The 15053-nt window shown below is 54.5% G+C and overlaps 1 protein-coding gene, 1 long non-coding RNA gene and 1 other non-coding gene across 3 annotated transcripts in view; 2 read left to right on the top strand and 1 right to left on the bottom strand.

Moving 5' to 3' along the window:
• The window catches only part of LOC111828217, a 1658-nt gene extending 550 nt beyond the window's left edge, over window positions 1-1108 (top strand). The window contains exon 2 of the long non-coding RNA XR_002832023.1: window positions 419-1108. This is a non-coding gene — a long non-coding RNA (uncharacterized LOC111828217). The remainder of the gene's footprint in view (window positions 1-418) is intronic.
• A 1547-nt stretch (window positions 1109-2655) lies between these two features.
• On the top strand, window positions 2656-2846 carry LOC111828218. Its single transcript, XR_002832024.1, has one exon. It is a non-coding gene; the product is annotated as a U2 spliceosomal RNA (small nuclear RNA).
• Window positions 2847-7765: 4919 nt separating this feature from the next.
• ZNF692 (zinc finger protein 692) overlaps window positions 7766-15053 on the bottom strand; it is a gene marked incomplete at its 5' end in the record, with an annotated part of 8393 nt that continues 1105 nt past the window's right edge. Inside the window, 11 exon segments of the mRNA XM_023763814.1 lie at window positions 7766-8215; window positions 8305-8355; window positions 8906-8990; window positions 11044-11158; window positions 12513-12591; window positions 12675-12752; window positions 12835-13056; window positions 13348-13470; window positions 13556-13604; window positions 14114-14377; window positions 14722-14753. Coding sequence (XP_023619582.1) covers window positions 7921-8215; window positions 8305-8355; window positions 8906-8990; window positions 11044-11158; window positions 12513-12591; window positions 12675-12752; window positions 12835-13056; window positions 13348-13470; window positions 13556-13604; window positions 14114-14377; window positions 14722-14753 — 1393 coding nt within the window.

Raw genomic sequence — 15053 nt, 5'->3', positions numbered from 1 at the left:
TAAATCCCGGTACTGCAGCGATCATTATGCAGGTACCTGGTATCGAAAGTAAACGACGGCAGTAGACCGCAGATTGAATCATCGCACCGTGGGGAATTCACCCCACGTTAAAAAGTTGTTTTAACCGGCAGTGCCAGACGACCCTTTAAAAGTGATGCAGAGAGATTTCTTCCACAAAATTAGAAATTTTAGTTTTAAAATTCCAGTAGTGACGTTGCTCGCTGCAGTGGTTAGCGGGAGCCTGAGTGCCTCGGTGAACAGATCTGCTGCATAATAAATGCCTCAGTCGTCTGTCACGTTCCTTCTACTATGCGGTGCTGTACAAAAAGCCATGTACGGTACATATGGGAGTCGGTTCATTTGTTCTTTAATTTTTGTAAAACTGTGACGATTGCATTTTACCCACCTGCGTGCCCAGGCCCGAATCCGCCCTCTGGTCCCGTGCAGTACCCCGGCCCCTCGCAGCCTTGCCCACGCTCCCTCCCTGCGCAGCTGGCCCTTTGCAGTCATGACTCTGGCACGGATCGGGACTGCATTTGGCGGGAAGCTCCTGGGTGGACACCTGTAACCCGACGGCCCTGACGGCTTCCTGCAGTTCAGCAGCCTTCCTGCTGCGTGCACCGGCCTCTCCCCGGGCTGCCCCCCTCAGAGGCCTCTCCCTGGGCTGCCCCCCTCAGAGGCCAGGCGCCAGGTCATCGTGTACAGATGGTGCTGGGATTCCAAGCAGCTTTTCTGTTGGGCTCGGATAACATGTCATGCGAAGAGGTTGGGCGCTGCACTGCTTGTTTTACTGAGGCCTCGACATCACGAAGGAAGGCTCTTTTCTGGAGCATCACTCTCCAGTGGACCTTTCTGCAACGATGCGAGTGTTCTGTCGGCTCTGCACCATACGGCTGCCAGTGGCTGCATGTAGCCATTGAGCACCGGAGATGGAGCTGGGATTAAGGAACTGTATTTCAATTTAATTCTTCTTTAAGTAGCCACATGTGGCCAGTGATTTCATTGTTGGACAGCACAGCTCTAGAACATGCCTTTCCTATCATCTCCAATGGATGTTGGATTTTTATATCTTTGATACAAAATAGATATCTCTCAATCTCCACTGTCATTTGTCTCAACCCTCCTTCCTCGCCTCCTGTTTGCTTTGCAGCCTGGCTTCTGCTTCTGCCAGTCCACGGCAGTCACAGAGACAACCTCCTTTGTGCTCTGAACATGGCCAAATCACTGACATTCTGACCCTGGGGTATATATTACCATTTTTTAGCTCCTGAGTCACCCTTGCCCTAGGTTTCCTCTTATTTCTCCGACATGTTGATTCATTCCTTCATGCAGTACGTCTTCCCTGAGTGTCTACTATGTGCCAGGATTTGGGACACTGTCCCAGTTCACATGTAGCTTATAGTTTGTGTTGCTCAATTTTTAAATCAGTGACATTCAAGCTACTTGGACCACAACCCAGAAATACATTTTACTTTGCAACCCAATATACATATATGTGTAAAACTAGAGGCCCAGTGCATGACACTCGTGCACTGGAGGGGTGGTCCCCTCTCAGTCTGGGACCCCTCGAGGGATGTCCGCCTGCCGGCTTAGGGCCGCTCCCCACCCTAAGCCGGCAGGTGGACATCCCCGAGGGTCCTTAGTGCTGCCGCAGAGGTGGGAGAGGCTCCTGCCACCACCACTGCGCTCACCAGCAGTAAGCCTGGCTTCCACCAGGGGGCAGCTCCTACATTGAGTGCCTGCCCCCTGGTGGTCAGTGCGTGTCATAGCGATTGGTCATACTGCCGTTTGGTCTATTTGCGTATTAGCCTTTTATTATATAGGATTACTCATATTACATACAAAGCATATTAGTAGTTGCTATACTATATTTTTAATGCTGGTGGAGACCTAGTCTGTTGATTTCTTGACCCACTCACAGTTTGAAAACCCTGCCTAAATGCACTGTGTCCCAGCCTGGTGCCAGCCTCTGGCGGTCTCATGCAGCCCACTTCCTCTAAGCCCTTGCTCAGCTGCATGGCTCCAGCCCCTACCCAAGGCTGCTGCCCCTTCCTTGGAACGCTGGCTCCACTCAGACTCCTCACAGATCACAATCTGAGATGCAGCAGCTTTTCAGACCATTGTCCCAAGGCTTGCCTCTCACTCACTGGGTACAAATCTGATTTCATCCCCTTTTCCAAATCCTGCTTCTTCTGTATTTACTTTGTTGGTGAATGGTTCTACCCGTTTACCATAGGGAGAAATATAGAAAACATGCTAAAAGAATCCCCACCGTCACTCTGCATCACATTAAGTATCTCAGGGCGATCCCTTCTTTCCATCTGATTGCCACAGCTTCAACTTAGACCCTCCTCATCTCCACTGTAGATAATGTACCTCAAGAGCCTTCCGGCTCTGGCCAAGTAGCTCATTTGGTTAGAGCCTTGTCCCAATACAACATGGTTGTGGGTTCAATCCCAGGTCAGGCACATAAAAGAATCAACCAATGAATGCATAAAGAAGTGAAACAACAAAATTGATGTTCCTCCCTTCCTCTCTCTAAAATCAATAAATAAAAATTTTAAAAATGTCTTCAGAATCAACTGTTCAATAAACTTTCAGCAATGATGGGAATCTCACTATCTGCACTATTGAGAACTTAAAATGTAGCTAGTAATCGCTTCTTGGCCTTTTGGCTAAGATCAAGTGTAGTATCTGTTCTTATCAATTTAATATCTGATATGTCCTCGATCTGAGGACAATATATTAAATGGATTTTTGGAGTTAGGAGATGGAATAGGAGCTTGCTCCGTCCACTCCACACATTGGCCTGGTATTGCAGTACCTCTAGGAACAGTGCATCAAAATAATAATAAAATAAAATGTAGCTAGTGGAGCCCTACCTGGTTTAGCCCAGTGGATAGAGTGTTGGCCTGCGGACTGAAGGGTCCCAGGTTTGATTCCAGGCAAGGGCACATGCCCGGGTTGTGGGCTCGATCCCCAGTGGGGGATGTGCAGGGGGCAGCCAATCAATTATTCTCTCTCATCACTGATGTTTCTGTCTCTCTCCCTTTCCCTTCCTCTCTGAAACCAATAAAAATATTTTAAGATAAATAAATAAAATGTAGCTAGTGTGACTGTAGAACTAAAATTTTAATTGTGGTTTGAATATCCACATGGGGCTAGTGACAAATGGACAGCACAGGTCTACATGATCTCCCCACCACGTTTACCCCTTCCAGTCCCTGGCACAAATAACCAACCCACCCCTGTTGACTAAGCTAGTGAATGAAATATAAAAATAGGAAAGCCATATAAAGATGTTAGCAATGCCATTAATTACTAGGTAGTATCACAGTCAACTATTTCTCAGTGAAATAAAATATTCTCATAAATTTTTATTTTTTAATTTCTTCACCCAAATTTCCTTCATTTTGGTTTTGTTTTTTTCTACTATTAGAAACTTTTTTTCCTTTTATTGAATTTATTGAGGTAAGTGATACTGGTTAACAAAATTACGGTTTCAGGTGCACAATTCTACAACACATCATCTGTACACTATTGTGTGTTCACCACCCCACGTCAGATCTGACCATCACCATTTATCCCCCCTATAGCCTCCTCCACTTCCTCCCTCCCAACAGTCACCATAGTGATGTCTGTGTCCATGAGTTTTTTTCTTTTTTGTTCAATCCCTCTGTTACAGGCACCCCAGAAACCCCAAAAAAGCTGTCATAGGACACCCCCCTTAGTTGAAGGGAGAGGGCTGTTTCCTCCTCGGTTCTTTTAGCCTCGTGGGAAGGAATTCAAACGAGTGACTTGGGATGATTGCTTTGTAGTAAAGCCAATTTAAGAAAAAGTGAAGCAAGTAAATTTATTAAAGAAGCAAGGCAAGCCCGGCCAGCATGGCTCTGTCAGGTGAGCATCGTTCTCTGCACGGAAAGTTTGCTAGTTTGATTCCTGCTCAGAGCACATAGCCAGGTTATGGTTTTGATCCCTGGTTGGGATGCTTGTGGGCAGCAGGCAATTGATGTTTTGCTCTCACATAGATGTTTTTCTCACCCTCTCCCTTCCTCTCTCAAATCAGTGTGTGTGTGTGTGTGTGTGTGTGTGTGTGTGTGTGTGTATTTCATTTTATTTTTTTGTTAATCCTCACCTGAAGATATTTTTCCATCTATTTTTCAGAGAGAGTGGAAGAGAGGTGGAGAGACAGAGAGAAAGAAACATCAATGTGAGAGAGACACATCGATTGGTTGCCTTCCACATGCTCCCCAACCTGGGCTGGGGATTGAGCCTGCAACTGAGGTACACGCCCTTGGTGGAAATCCAACCTGGGACCCTTCTGAGCCAAACCAGCCAGGGCAGTCAAAATACATTTTTAAAAAAGAAGCAAGGCAAACAAATCTATTTAGACTACATCTGGTGTAGAGGGCAGATGGCTTCTCAGCCAGCCTGAAAAAGCATGGTCAGTGGGGATTCAGTATTTTATACTTTCTATCTATATGTTTTAAAATTCCTCTCCTGGATATCTTGGGACAGATTAACTCTTAAGGTCTCTCCTTTTACTTTGTTATGTCTTTCCTAGAATTTATGAGAAGTACCAGGTGATTTTATCTTTTTTAAAAAAGATATTACAGCTTTTTAAAAATATGTTTTTATTGATTTCAGAGAGGAAGGGAGAGGGAGAGATAGAAACATCAATGAGAAGAGAATCATTGATTGGCTGCCTCCTACATGTCCTCCAGTGGGGATCCAGCCCATAACCCGGGAATTGAACCGTGACCTCCATAGGTCGATGCTCAACCACTGAGCCACACCTGCCCGGCTGAATGTATGTTATTGATGCAGCTTGTAAGTTTGCCCTTGTTTTCCTCTTTCATTTCCTGAAATCCATTTTGATCTGGCTTTATAATGTTTGCAACTTAAAATTAATAAAAATCCCCATTGCTTAAAAAAAGTAAATCTAGAATTCAGGATTTCGTGAAATGTATGCATTCTTTCCTGGTCTCATTATTCCAGGTTGTTAGATTCACTCTCTGTGCTTGGTTCTCTCCACTGTTGGGGATCTGTCAGCTGACATCAGAGGAGTCATTCGGGGCAGCGTGGGGAGCTGCCGTTTTCACGGTGAGGGCTCTGCAGCTGGAATGCTTAAAAAATGAAAACACCACGGAAACGCACCGGCAAGTGAGAGAACAGGTATCACCTGGCCTCGCTGCGAGGCCTCACTACCCGGACGGGTTGGGTGGTGGTGGCACCGGCAGGGCGCGCGCGTCTCAGGAGGACCCGGCGGGGCACCCGACTCAGCGCGGACGCGGGGAGGGCGCGCCGGCCCCGCGCAGGGTCCTCCGCTCCGGTAAGCCGGGCCGGCGGGGCCGAGCCGTCGGGGAAACATTCGTAAGCCTCCTGGTCTGGCGGCAGCGGCCCGGCCCGCTGAGGCCACCGCGGAAGAGCGGCGTTGAAGCGGGTCCCCCTGCTCAGAGGCACCGCCCTGCTCCCCGCCTCGGCGGCCGCGCGCTCGGCCAGCCCCGGTCCCTGTCCGCGAGGGGGAGCCGGCGAGCCGGCGGCCTGGGTGCGGCGCGGCGTCCGAGGTCCGCAGAGCCAGTCGGCTCCCGGCGAGGGGACCTGTGGTATCGGGCCATTCCAGTGCCCTCGCCATGAAAATGGCAGCTCCCCACGCGGCCCCGAGTGACTCCACAGATGTCAGCTGACCGATTCCCAACAGCGGAGTGAAATCCAACAAGCCGGAATCACGCGACCAGGAAAGAGGCACGCATTTAATGAAACCCTGACCTCAACGCTCCCCCAGCTCCTCCGCTCCGGGTGGGCTCGTGTCTGCATTCATAGTGACGCGCCCGGGAGGGAGGGAGTGGGGGGAGGCCCCGCCCCCGTGGGCCCCCAGCTGGCGCTGCACCGCGAGCGGCACCTGAGTGAGCGCCCGCACCGGGGTGGGTGAGCGCCCGCACCTGGGTGGGTGAGCGACCACGTGCCGCAAGTGCTCCAGCCACAGCCGCTCCTGTCGCAGCACCAGCTGGCCCATATGCTCGCGCCACCTCCACCACCCAAGGCACCACAGCAGCCGCCCTCATCTATGCTGGGCGGTGGGACAGCAAAAGCAGGGACGTCCTGTGTCCCAGCTAAGGGAGCCTTGCTGAGAGGCAGCCCTGGAGTAGGCTATGCAAACGCCAATATAGTCACAGGGACTGCGGGCCAACTCACAAGGTGGGGCCTTTACTACTGGCCTCCTGCGAGCCCTACACCTGCTTCCTTGCCAGTCCTTCTGTGCCTCTGGGGGCGGGGAAGGAGTCGGTCAGGCCCCCAGATGCTTGGGAGAGCCCGGGGGTGGGGGTGGGGGTGTCCCCCAGCTGCCGTGCTCTCAGGTGTTTCTTTCCCTGCTTCCCACCTGATCTGTTTTCTCTGTCCCATCTTCTTCCAGCCGGAGTCTCCTCTGTTGCTCCTGCCTGGGTACTTTTGATGTCCTGCCTCTTCAGGTACTGATCACACATGTGGCCTCTGTCACATCCCACCTGCCCTTCCTGCCTCACGGTTCCACTTAGCTACTAGCCTCCTTAGTCTTCGGACAGATTGGAAATTTGCAGGCAGAAATGGCTCAACTGAAGGACATCTGTACCCAGAGGCGCACAGCCTGCTGCCTTAGAGAGATGGCCCGCTCTCATGAAGGTGGGTGGGAGCCTTCAGCATGGCTGCCCACCTGTCCCAGACCCGGTGCCTCTCAGGACAGTATCCTCCAGCCAGGCAGGGACATTAGCCCTGGGACCTAGGCTAAGACCACATGGTCCCCAAAGCCTGGCACAGCCAAGTGGAGCACGTGAATCAAGCTCACACTCCAGAGGCAACAGGGCAGGGTGGGGCTTTCCTGGGCCAGCAGTGTTCTGCTGTGACTGGTGAAATAAAGGAGGCATGTATCTGGGTTCCGGAGGCCAAGAGCCTCCTTTATCACACCTGAGGCCACTGTCTCTGCAAACTTGAGAAGTGACCTGAGAGTCAGGCCCCTTCCAAGTCCCTAGGTCTCGCTCTTCCCAAGGCAGCTCAGCAATGCTGCACGCACAGCCCTCTTGCTTTTGTACTAGAAGGCAAGATTCTCTGGGCCTGTATACTTGCTTCTCCTGTTTAATGGACAGAACACGGACCAGGGTCACATATCGTATGCCTGCTGGTCCATACCTCCAGAGTGACCCGGTACTCTCCCTGCTGTCACAGCCTGCTCTGCTCCAGTGAGTGTGGGGAGCCTCTATAGGGTTAAACCTCAGACTGACCTGTTGGCAAAGTCACAAACAAGTCCCAGCTTCGAGGGCACAGTCCTCTTAAGCATAATTAGGCTTGACCTTATAATGCTCCCTAGATCTTACCTGGGAAGCTAATGGGCTGAGGGAAGTGCAACAAGAACAAAAACAAGTGAAACTCACAAGAACAGTGTAACTTTGGTAACCACTACCTTGTTTACCTCTGACTATAAAAATAAAGGCTCAGCTTGCCTCAGGATCTTTCTCTGTGGCCTCAGCCAGGCACAGGGAGATCCACAGAGACTAAAGAGAGCTAGAGAGTTCTGAACACTGTCTCCGTCCACACCTTTGGGAACCCCTGGACCCCCGGGGCTGGACCCTGGCATCTGGTGCCCAAACAGGTGTGACACTCCGCAGGAAAGGGCTGCAAAGTGCCCAAGCAAATTGGGAAGCCTGGGTCCTTGAGGGGGTGCTGCAGAGAGGAAGAGGCTGGCGCTTCAGGATTCCTGCGCCTCCGGTGCAAACTCACTCACTCTGCCCACACGTCCATGTAAAATACCGAGTTTATTCTGTCCTGTAGGAAGACTACTCAGCCTTACTGCCCTGGAGTCCAGTCCTGCCTGTGCCCTGACTCCCCCTCACCCTAGTTCCCAGGAACCAGGCGGCTGGCCTTTCTCCTCTTCAGTCCCGTGGTCCCTGCTTAGGAAGCAGGGTCAGAGCCTGAGACACCCGAGGGCCTGCACCCATCGCTGGCCCCCAGGAGCGCAGGGGGAGAGACACTGGAACTGGGCTCCGCTGGGCTGAGTTGCTCTGATGGGGCCAGGAGCAGCGCTGGGTGGCTCTTGCTGCAGTGAGCTGCCACGCTGTCCGGCTTCTCAAAGCACTTGCCACAGACCTCGCAGGGGAAGCGCAGGGTGGCTGCTGTCTCCGCATGCTTGCGCCGGTGCCAGTTCAGGGAGGCCTTCTGGCGGCAGGTGAAGCCGCAGATCTCACACCTGTGCCAGGGTCAGCAGAGGGGAGTTAGGGGCCTCAGCCCAGGTGCCTGAGTGTCCTGCCGGCCCCTCCTCCAACACCCCACACTCACTGCAGCGGTTTCTCTCCGGTGTGGATGCGCCGGTGGATGACCAGGTTGCTGCTGGTGCGGAAAGACCGGGCGCAGAATTCACAGATGTAGTCCCGGGTGTCTGCGGGGGCATGGGGACACCCCAGCATCCATCTCCAGGCTGTGGCCCCTCCTCATCCCATCCACCAGCCCCCACAGGAGTACTGTTCCACTCAGCCTACACATCACATCCATCCTGGCCCCCAACAACAGCCTGTGGCTGTCAGCAATCCCCTCTATTTTTTTTTCTGGAACCTGCCCTCCCTGCCACCTCCAAGCTTCTCAAGGTGCCCCTTAGACCTGTTGCAACACCACTCTGTATACCCTGCCCTCAGATCACATACACACACCGGCAGCCTTCGACTCCATTACTCCTGTGCTCCATGCAATACTGGCCCCAGGCCTTCTCTCCAGCTATCCTAACGTCAGTTTGCTTCCTACTTGGCCAGCACTCACTTCTCTGTTTTGTGACAAGACATTCACTGACCTAGCAGCCCACCCTTCTCAACCACCACTCCCATACCCCATCACCACAATTTCAACCATCCGAGTTCCAGCCGCGGACCTGCCTACCATACCCTACCTTGTCACACTGATAATCCAGTGACTCCAGGCTGCCAGTCCAGGGCCCAACGCCGTCCCCAGTCCCGCCTTGCCCAGCGCGGTTTCTAGGACAGAGTGACTTCAGTCACTCACACCAGTTCACCTGTCCCTCTCTCCCTCAGCTGTACCTGCTAGGTTAAAACCAATGCAGCATCAACACAACTCCGGGCCTGCCCCAGGCCTGCCCCTGTATACTGAGGGGGCAGAAACCCCTCCGCTCAGCCTCCACGTTCATCCACCACAGATCTCAAGGGCCGCCACATGCCTCTGCATTTCCCTGGCCAGCTCACTCGCCCCTCTTTGGAGTCCAGAAGGCCATGTTCACACCACCTCCTCTCCAGCAGCGCCATTCAGCACTGAGCTTGTTTTGAAGTCATCAATAAGAGGGAAGCCCAGAGAGGATGCTCATATCCTGCCCCCAAATCCACCAGCCAGAATGCTTCTGTGCCTACATATGTGACTACCACCTGCTCCTCTGTGGCCACCTTCCAACTGTGCCTGATACCCCCTCACTGACCAGAGGGTGCCCACCCCACCCCAGTCAGTCAGTCAGTCTTTCCTCTCTGAGGGGTCGGTCCCATTGTGCCCCAAGCTTACAGCCCTCTTAGCTAAGACCCCAATTCTCTGCTTGTTTTCTCAGCAATACCCAGAGTTGTTCATACTCACAGTCTCCACTTCCTTAGCTCCTTCCCGCCTGGAACTCACTCCATTCTGGCTGTCATTTCCCTTGTCACCCACCATCTAGTCAAGGATGGCTTCCCACCATGTCTGGTGGCCTGTCCTCACCCTCTTACTCAGCCCTGTGCACCGGCACAACTCCCCTCCCCAGCACTTTGCTTGGTCCTTCAATACCAGTTTCCTCGCCTGCCTCGCTGGCTCCTCTGCAGCTGCCCTTCCCACCTCAAGCCTCTTCACCTGGCTCAGTCCTTCCATGTGGGGTTATGCCACCCACAGCTCCAAAAACCACCCACGTGCTCATGACAAACATACCTTTTCTACCCATATCCCCAAACTCGATTCACATCCTCTGGGATACCTAGTATATGCCCCCAATAAAATGTCCCTTTCGTACAGCACGCGTCTCTGTTTCAAGAAGCCTTATTACCTTCTGCCCAGGTGCTCAGGCTGGAATCCTCCAGGTCACCGACTCCTCCCGCCCCTCCCACCTGCGCCTAATATGTCCTTCCCATGGCAGCCCTTCTGGTTCCACTCTGTCGGCTTCCAGACCACCATCACTGCGCCCTGCACATTCCTGCCGTCCCTACTCCACGTGGCAGCCACAGCTCTTTATTGTTTTAATTCCTCACCCAAGGGTATTTTTTCCATTGATTTTTAGAGAGAGTGGAAGGGAAAGGGAGAGACAGAGAGAAACACTGATGTGAGAGAGACACATCGATTGGTTGCCTCCCACATGCCCCTGACGAGGGCCTGGTGCCTGCAACCAAGGTATGTGCCCTTCACTGGAATTGAACACGGGACCCTTCAGTCTGCAGGCCGATGCTCTGTCCACTGAGCCAAACTGACTAGGGCCACAGCTCCCCTTTTCAAGTCAGCTGTGTCCCTTCACTGCTCAAGACCCTGAGGTGGAATCCATCTCATCCTCCCAGGAGCCAAGCCATCCTCATGGTAGTCTTGGGGCACCCCCCGACCTATCTGTCTTCTCATCCTTCCACGCGCTGCTCATGGAGATGGACACGTCTCCCTTTCTCCTTTCACTGAGGTCTTTGCTCAAGGCACCTTCCCTCTCTACAAGAGCAACCCCCCCATGCGCCCCTCACTTCCATGCTTTCCCTTCTTCCGTGCTCTGTGTCACGGGAGTGGACAGCTCAGGCGAGGACTGCCTGCTTTGCTCACTGAGGCGTCCCAGCACCTACAACAGTCTCAAGCAGGCACGTGCTCAACACAGGGAATGCATGCTGAGTGTGCGAGTGAGTCACCCAGAGTGTGACAGGAGCTGCAGGTAGCTGACGGCCCCACAGGGGGAGGTGAAGGGACTCACAGATGGGAAGGTAAAGGATCCCCAAGGGAAGTGAACGGTCCCTTAGGAGGACACGCTAGACCCACAGGGGGAGGTAAAGGGATCCACAGGGGAAACGAGGAGGCATTCCCCCCACTGACCACTGTGCAGCTTCACATGCTCCTTCAGGTGTTTCTTGAAGTTGAAGGACTTTCCACAGGCCGGCTCTGGGCAGGAGAAGGACTTCTGGTGGATGTGCTGGTACTTCCTATGGTGCTACGGGAAGGAGGGGAACGGTCTCCGCAGGGAGACCCAGAGCCGACCCGCCAGGCAGGCTCCTCTGCCGAAAACCGTCACCCTGGCTCACGTCACCTACACGAGCGTCCCTCCCCTCCCCTCCCGCCCTGACCACAAAATGCCCTTGACTTAATGTAGCCTTGACTTCTATGATCTCACCTCCTTGCCACAACTTCCCCTTGTAAAGCCCAGGCCCCAACTATGAACGTGCTGTCTGCTGGGCATGGGACAGACTGTAGGGGCATGACTGTCCTCTTCACGGTCAACATTCAAGTACAACATCACCCAGGTGGCCTGCTTTTCAGTAAGAGCTGACATCTGTTTTGGACACACATACTCTCAACCTGGAACACTCTTAAGGGTAGTGTGTTCTTCAACCTTGACTTCCAAGTACTTCTGGAATACATTTCTCTTCCTCTGTGACCCAGCTTCACAGCCCGTCTCACTAAGTCCCATGGGCTTCCCCCTCCAACCCCCACACTCCTTCCTTTCTCTGATTTCATTTATTTTTTCCATCACTATTTATCCCCTCCATGCCCTCTTCCACTTCACCCACCCCTCCGCACCCCCACTCCCTGCAGTCACCCCACTGTTGTCCATGTACATGAATTCTCTCGTTTTATTTGTCCACTTTCTGAGTTAAACTGCCGTTGGGGCTGCTTCCGTCTCCTCCTTGAACGGGCTCTGTACCTGAGCAGCTGCTGAATGTCCACAGCCAGAGCTTCGCTGCCACTTGGGGACTCTCCCCCGCTACTTGCTCCTGGTACCCCCATGCCTCACCAGCCCTGTGTGAGCCCTCCCAGGCCCCAGACCTGCCCTGAGGGCTCTGGCTGTGTCAGGGCGGGCCCTGCCCTTTCTGTGCCTCAAACTTCTCCTGAATATGAGGCCAAAACTCGGAGAGCCCAGCACTATCACGCACTAGCTGAGGAGCCTTGGGCAGAGTTTAACCATGTGAACCTTGGCTTCCTGGTTTGCAAAGTGGGAACAGTATCAGCATCTGAGTAGACGTCTTGAAGATCGAAAGGCCAAGTGCTTATCATAGTCGCTATCACCCAGAGAACCTGCGGACGCTACCGTCACTCCTGTGGTCCCTGGAGGCCATGCAACAAGCAGTCGTGGGCAGGGGTAGTGTGTCCAAGGCTGGGTTTTCTGCCTTCCTATCAGTCACCTGGCTCAGTGATTACGAACTGCAGGTAAGCTCTGCATGTCCACCCCACCCTTCTTTTCCTGACTTCCAATCCCCCCAACCCCAGGTTCCTTTGCCTCGGCTTCTCCTTCAGCCCTTCTCCACCGAGGCCACATGGAACCCAACCTGTGCCCTTCACATCCTCACATTCAAATACTGCCGGTTGGAGAAGATCCTCCCGCAGCCAGGGTAGTCACAAGGCAGCAGCTCCTTTTTGGCAGCTTTCCTGGGGGAGCAGAATAGGGAGGAGCATGAAGACTCCTGCAGGCTCTCCTCTCAGCCCCTTCCAGAACCTTCCCCCAGCCTTACCTAATTCTCTTGGGGCCAATCTGTGCACTGTCCTCATCCCAGGCTACCGCCAGAGCAGACTGGACCTGACTCCCAGGGCTACGAACAGAGGGAGCAGAGGGCCTCAAGGAAGGGCCATGTCCCAGGACGCCCCTGCCCTCTGTCTCAGCCAATAGGTTACCTGGCCAGGGGCTCAGTTTGCTGGGCCACTGGAGGGGTCTGACGGAGCTCCGGTTTCCCCTCATCTTCTGCAGACAGAGGCGCTCCAGAACCCAATGGGGACGCTGATGAGGGTGGCACAGCAAGAGAAGTGGGGGCAGCTGCAGGGGCCAGAGGTGTCTCTCCCTCCTCGAGTGCATGGGTGACAGGGGAAGGGTGCGGCCTGGGGGCATCTGGCTCACAGCTGAAAGAGTGAAGAGGAGGACATTAACTCCTGGGCCTCAGCCAGCCGCAGCCCCACCCCAGCCCCGAAACTGAGATGACCCCAAACTCAGAACAACTCCACCCAGGCCTCTACTCCTATCTGCATTCGGCCTTCATTCTCCCTTGAAGCCTAACTTAACCCCTTTCCACCCAATTCCAAGCCTCCAGTTGTTTCTGCCCTTCCCACCAAGTCTGCAAAGCTCTTCATCCCTGGTCAGCTGCCCCCCCACCCCCCTGCTCTGCTCAGTGTCCGCCCTCAGCCCCAACGTGCTTGTCTGAGGAGGAGCTGTAGGTCCATGGGCTGGCGTCACTGAGCATCTCCTCTTCACTCTCATCTTCGTCCTCCCCCTCGTCTTCTGGGGGCGGGAAGGACTCCGGTGGGGGCCCCATTCCCCTGCAGGGGCAGACGGCAAGCCTGGGGTTCTGACCCCTCACCCACTGCCCACCCATCTAGCTCGTCCCTCCTTCACCAGCCTCACCTGGGCAACCTCGCCTCCTGCGTCCTCTCCTCACGTTCCGATTCCAAACCTGTTGGCACAGGTGGGGTTAGAGGCGAAGAAACTCCGGCCGAAGGGATGGGGGCAGGTGGGCTCTAAGGTCTGAATTCATGGGAGGACTCTTAGGAAGGGGAAGAGGCCACTACAGTGGGAAAGGGTATTTTTTTTAAAGACGACACATTCACATGGTTAAAAAAAGCACACACAAGTATAAAAAGGTACATTGTGAAAAGTCTCCTTTCCAATACTGCCCCCTAGTGGCCTAGCTCTCCCCACAGGCAATCTGGTTTCCATTTGCCTTCCCAGGGAGATCTCATTCTTTCAAAAGTGCTTTCTCCCCCCTTATTTTCCCACCAAAACACATGCCATACATCCTATTATGCACTTTCCTTTTTACACCTAAACATCTATTTAAGGACACATTCCCTGGACAGCAGAGTCCATTGAGAACAGATCATTTTTAGAGCCAAAGGTCCTGAGCTCCAGAGAGGGAAACCCTTCTCCCTTCCTGTTCTCCACAGCTCTTCCCGCCCCGCCTACCTGCAGGCTCCTGCCCACCCCTGGCCTCTGGGCACCAGCTTCTCTGGGAAGTACTTGGAAGGAGGGCTGGCTTGGGCTCCGCTGGAGGTGCGGGGCCTGAGGAGGGGCCCCAGGAGAAGGTGTGGCCCGCGGAGCACTCCCACACAAGCCCACCATCGCGGCCCCCGGGCCCCCGCAGCCCGGGCACCAGGCTGCACTCTTGGCTGTGGGCATGAGATAGGAGCACCAGATACTGCAGACCCTTGGGGGGCAAAGGCTTAGGACCTAAAGGGGTGAAGGTGACAGTCAGAGCCAGCTGGGGTGCCCCCTCTTCTCACCCTGGAGAGCCACCCCAGGCAGCCTTGCCGGGTACCACCCTGGGCAGCCCTGGACCCATCCAGTTTATTGATCCTCAGAGCCCAGGCAGCGAGGCCTGAGAAGCTGCTCCCTTCCCCGCGGGCTGCGCTCACCTCACTGCCTGGGCTCCCCAATGCCTTACCTCTCCCCAGCTCCCACAGGCCCCTCTGACCCATCCCCTAGGGAGTCTTCCTGGGTCGCACCCACCCTCGCTGCTGCCCCTCTTCCCCCTACGGCCCCTGAGCCCCTTCCCCCAGCTGCTGCCTACCCACCTGCACAGAGCACACAGCCCGAAGAAGTGTACCTGCCAGAGGACAAGAGGCAGGTCAGGCCGGGCCCAGGCAGACCAGTGTCCTCAACTAGGGGCACTCACACAGCAGGGGGGCGACGCTAAGGGCGCCGTGCACGGGGGCGACTCTAAGGGCCCTGTGCAGGGGGGGGGGGGGGGCGACTCCAAGGGCCCTGTGCACGGGGGCGACGCTAAGGGCCTGTGCACTGGGGCGGCGAGGGGGGTGGGCCGGACCCTGGGAGGCCACCATCACTCCGTCCATACCGGACCGCTGAGGTGAGAAACGGGCCAGCACTCGGGGTGAGGATGGGGACT

The sequence above is a fragment of the Myotis lucifugus genome, unplaced genomic scaffold (genome assembly GCF_000147115.1).
Source record: "Myotis lucifugus unplaced genomic scaffold, Myoluc2.0 scaffold_302, whole genome shotgun sequence".
NCBI lineage: Eukaryota > Metazoa > Chordata > Mammalia > Chiroptera > Vespertilionidae > Myotis > Myotis lucifugus.
The sequence above is the reverse complement of the archived record's forward strand: the minus strand, read 5'-3'. Positions and strand labels throughout refer to the sequence as shown.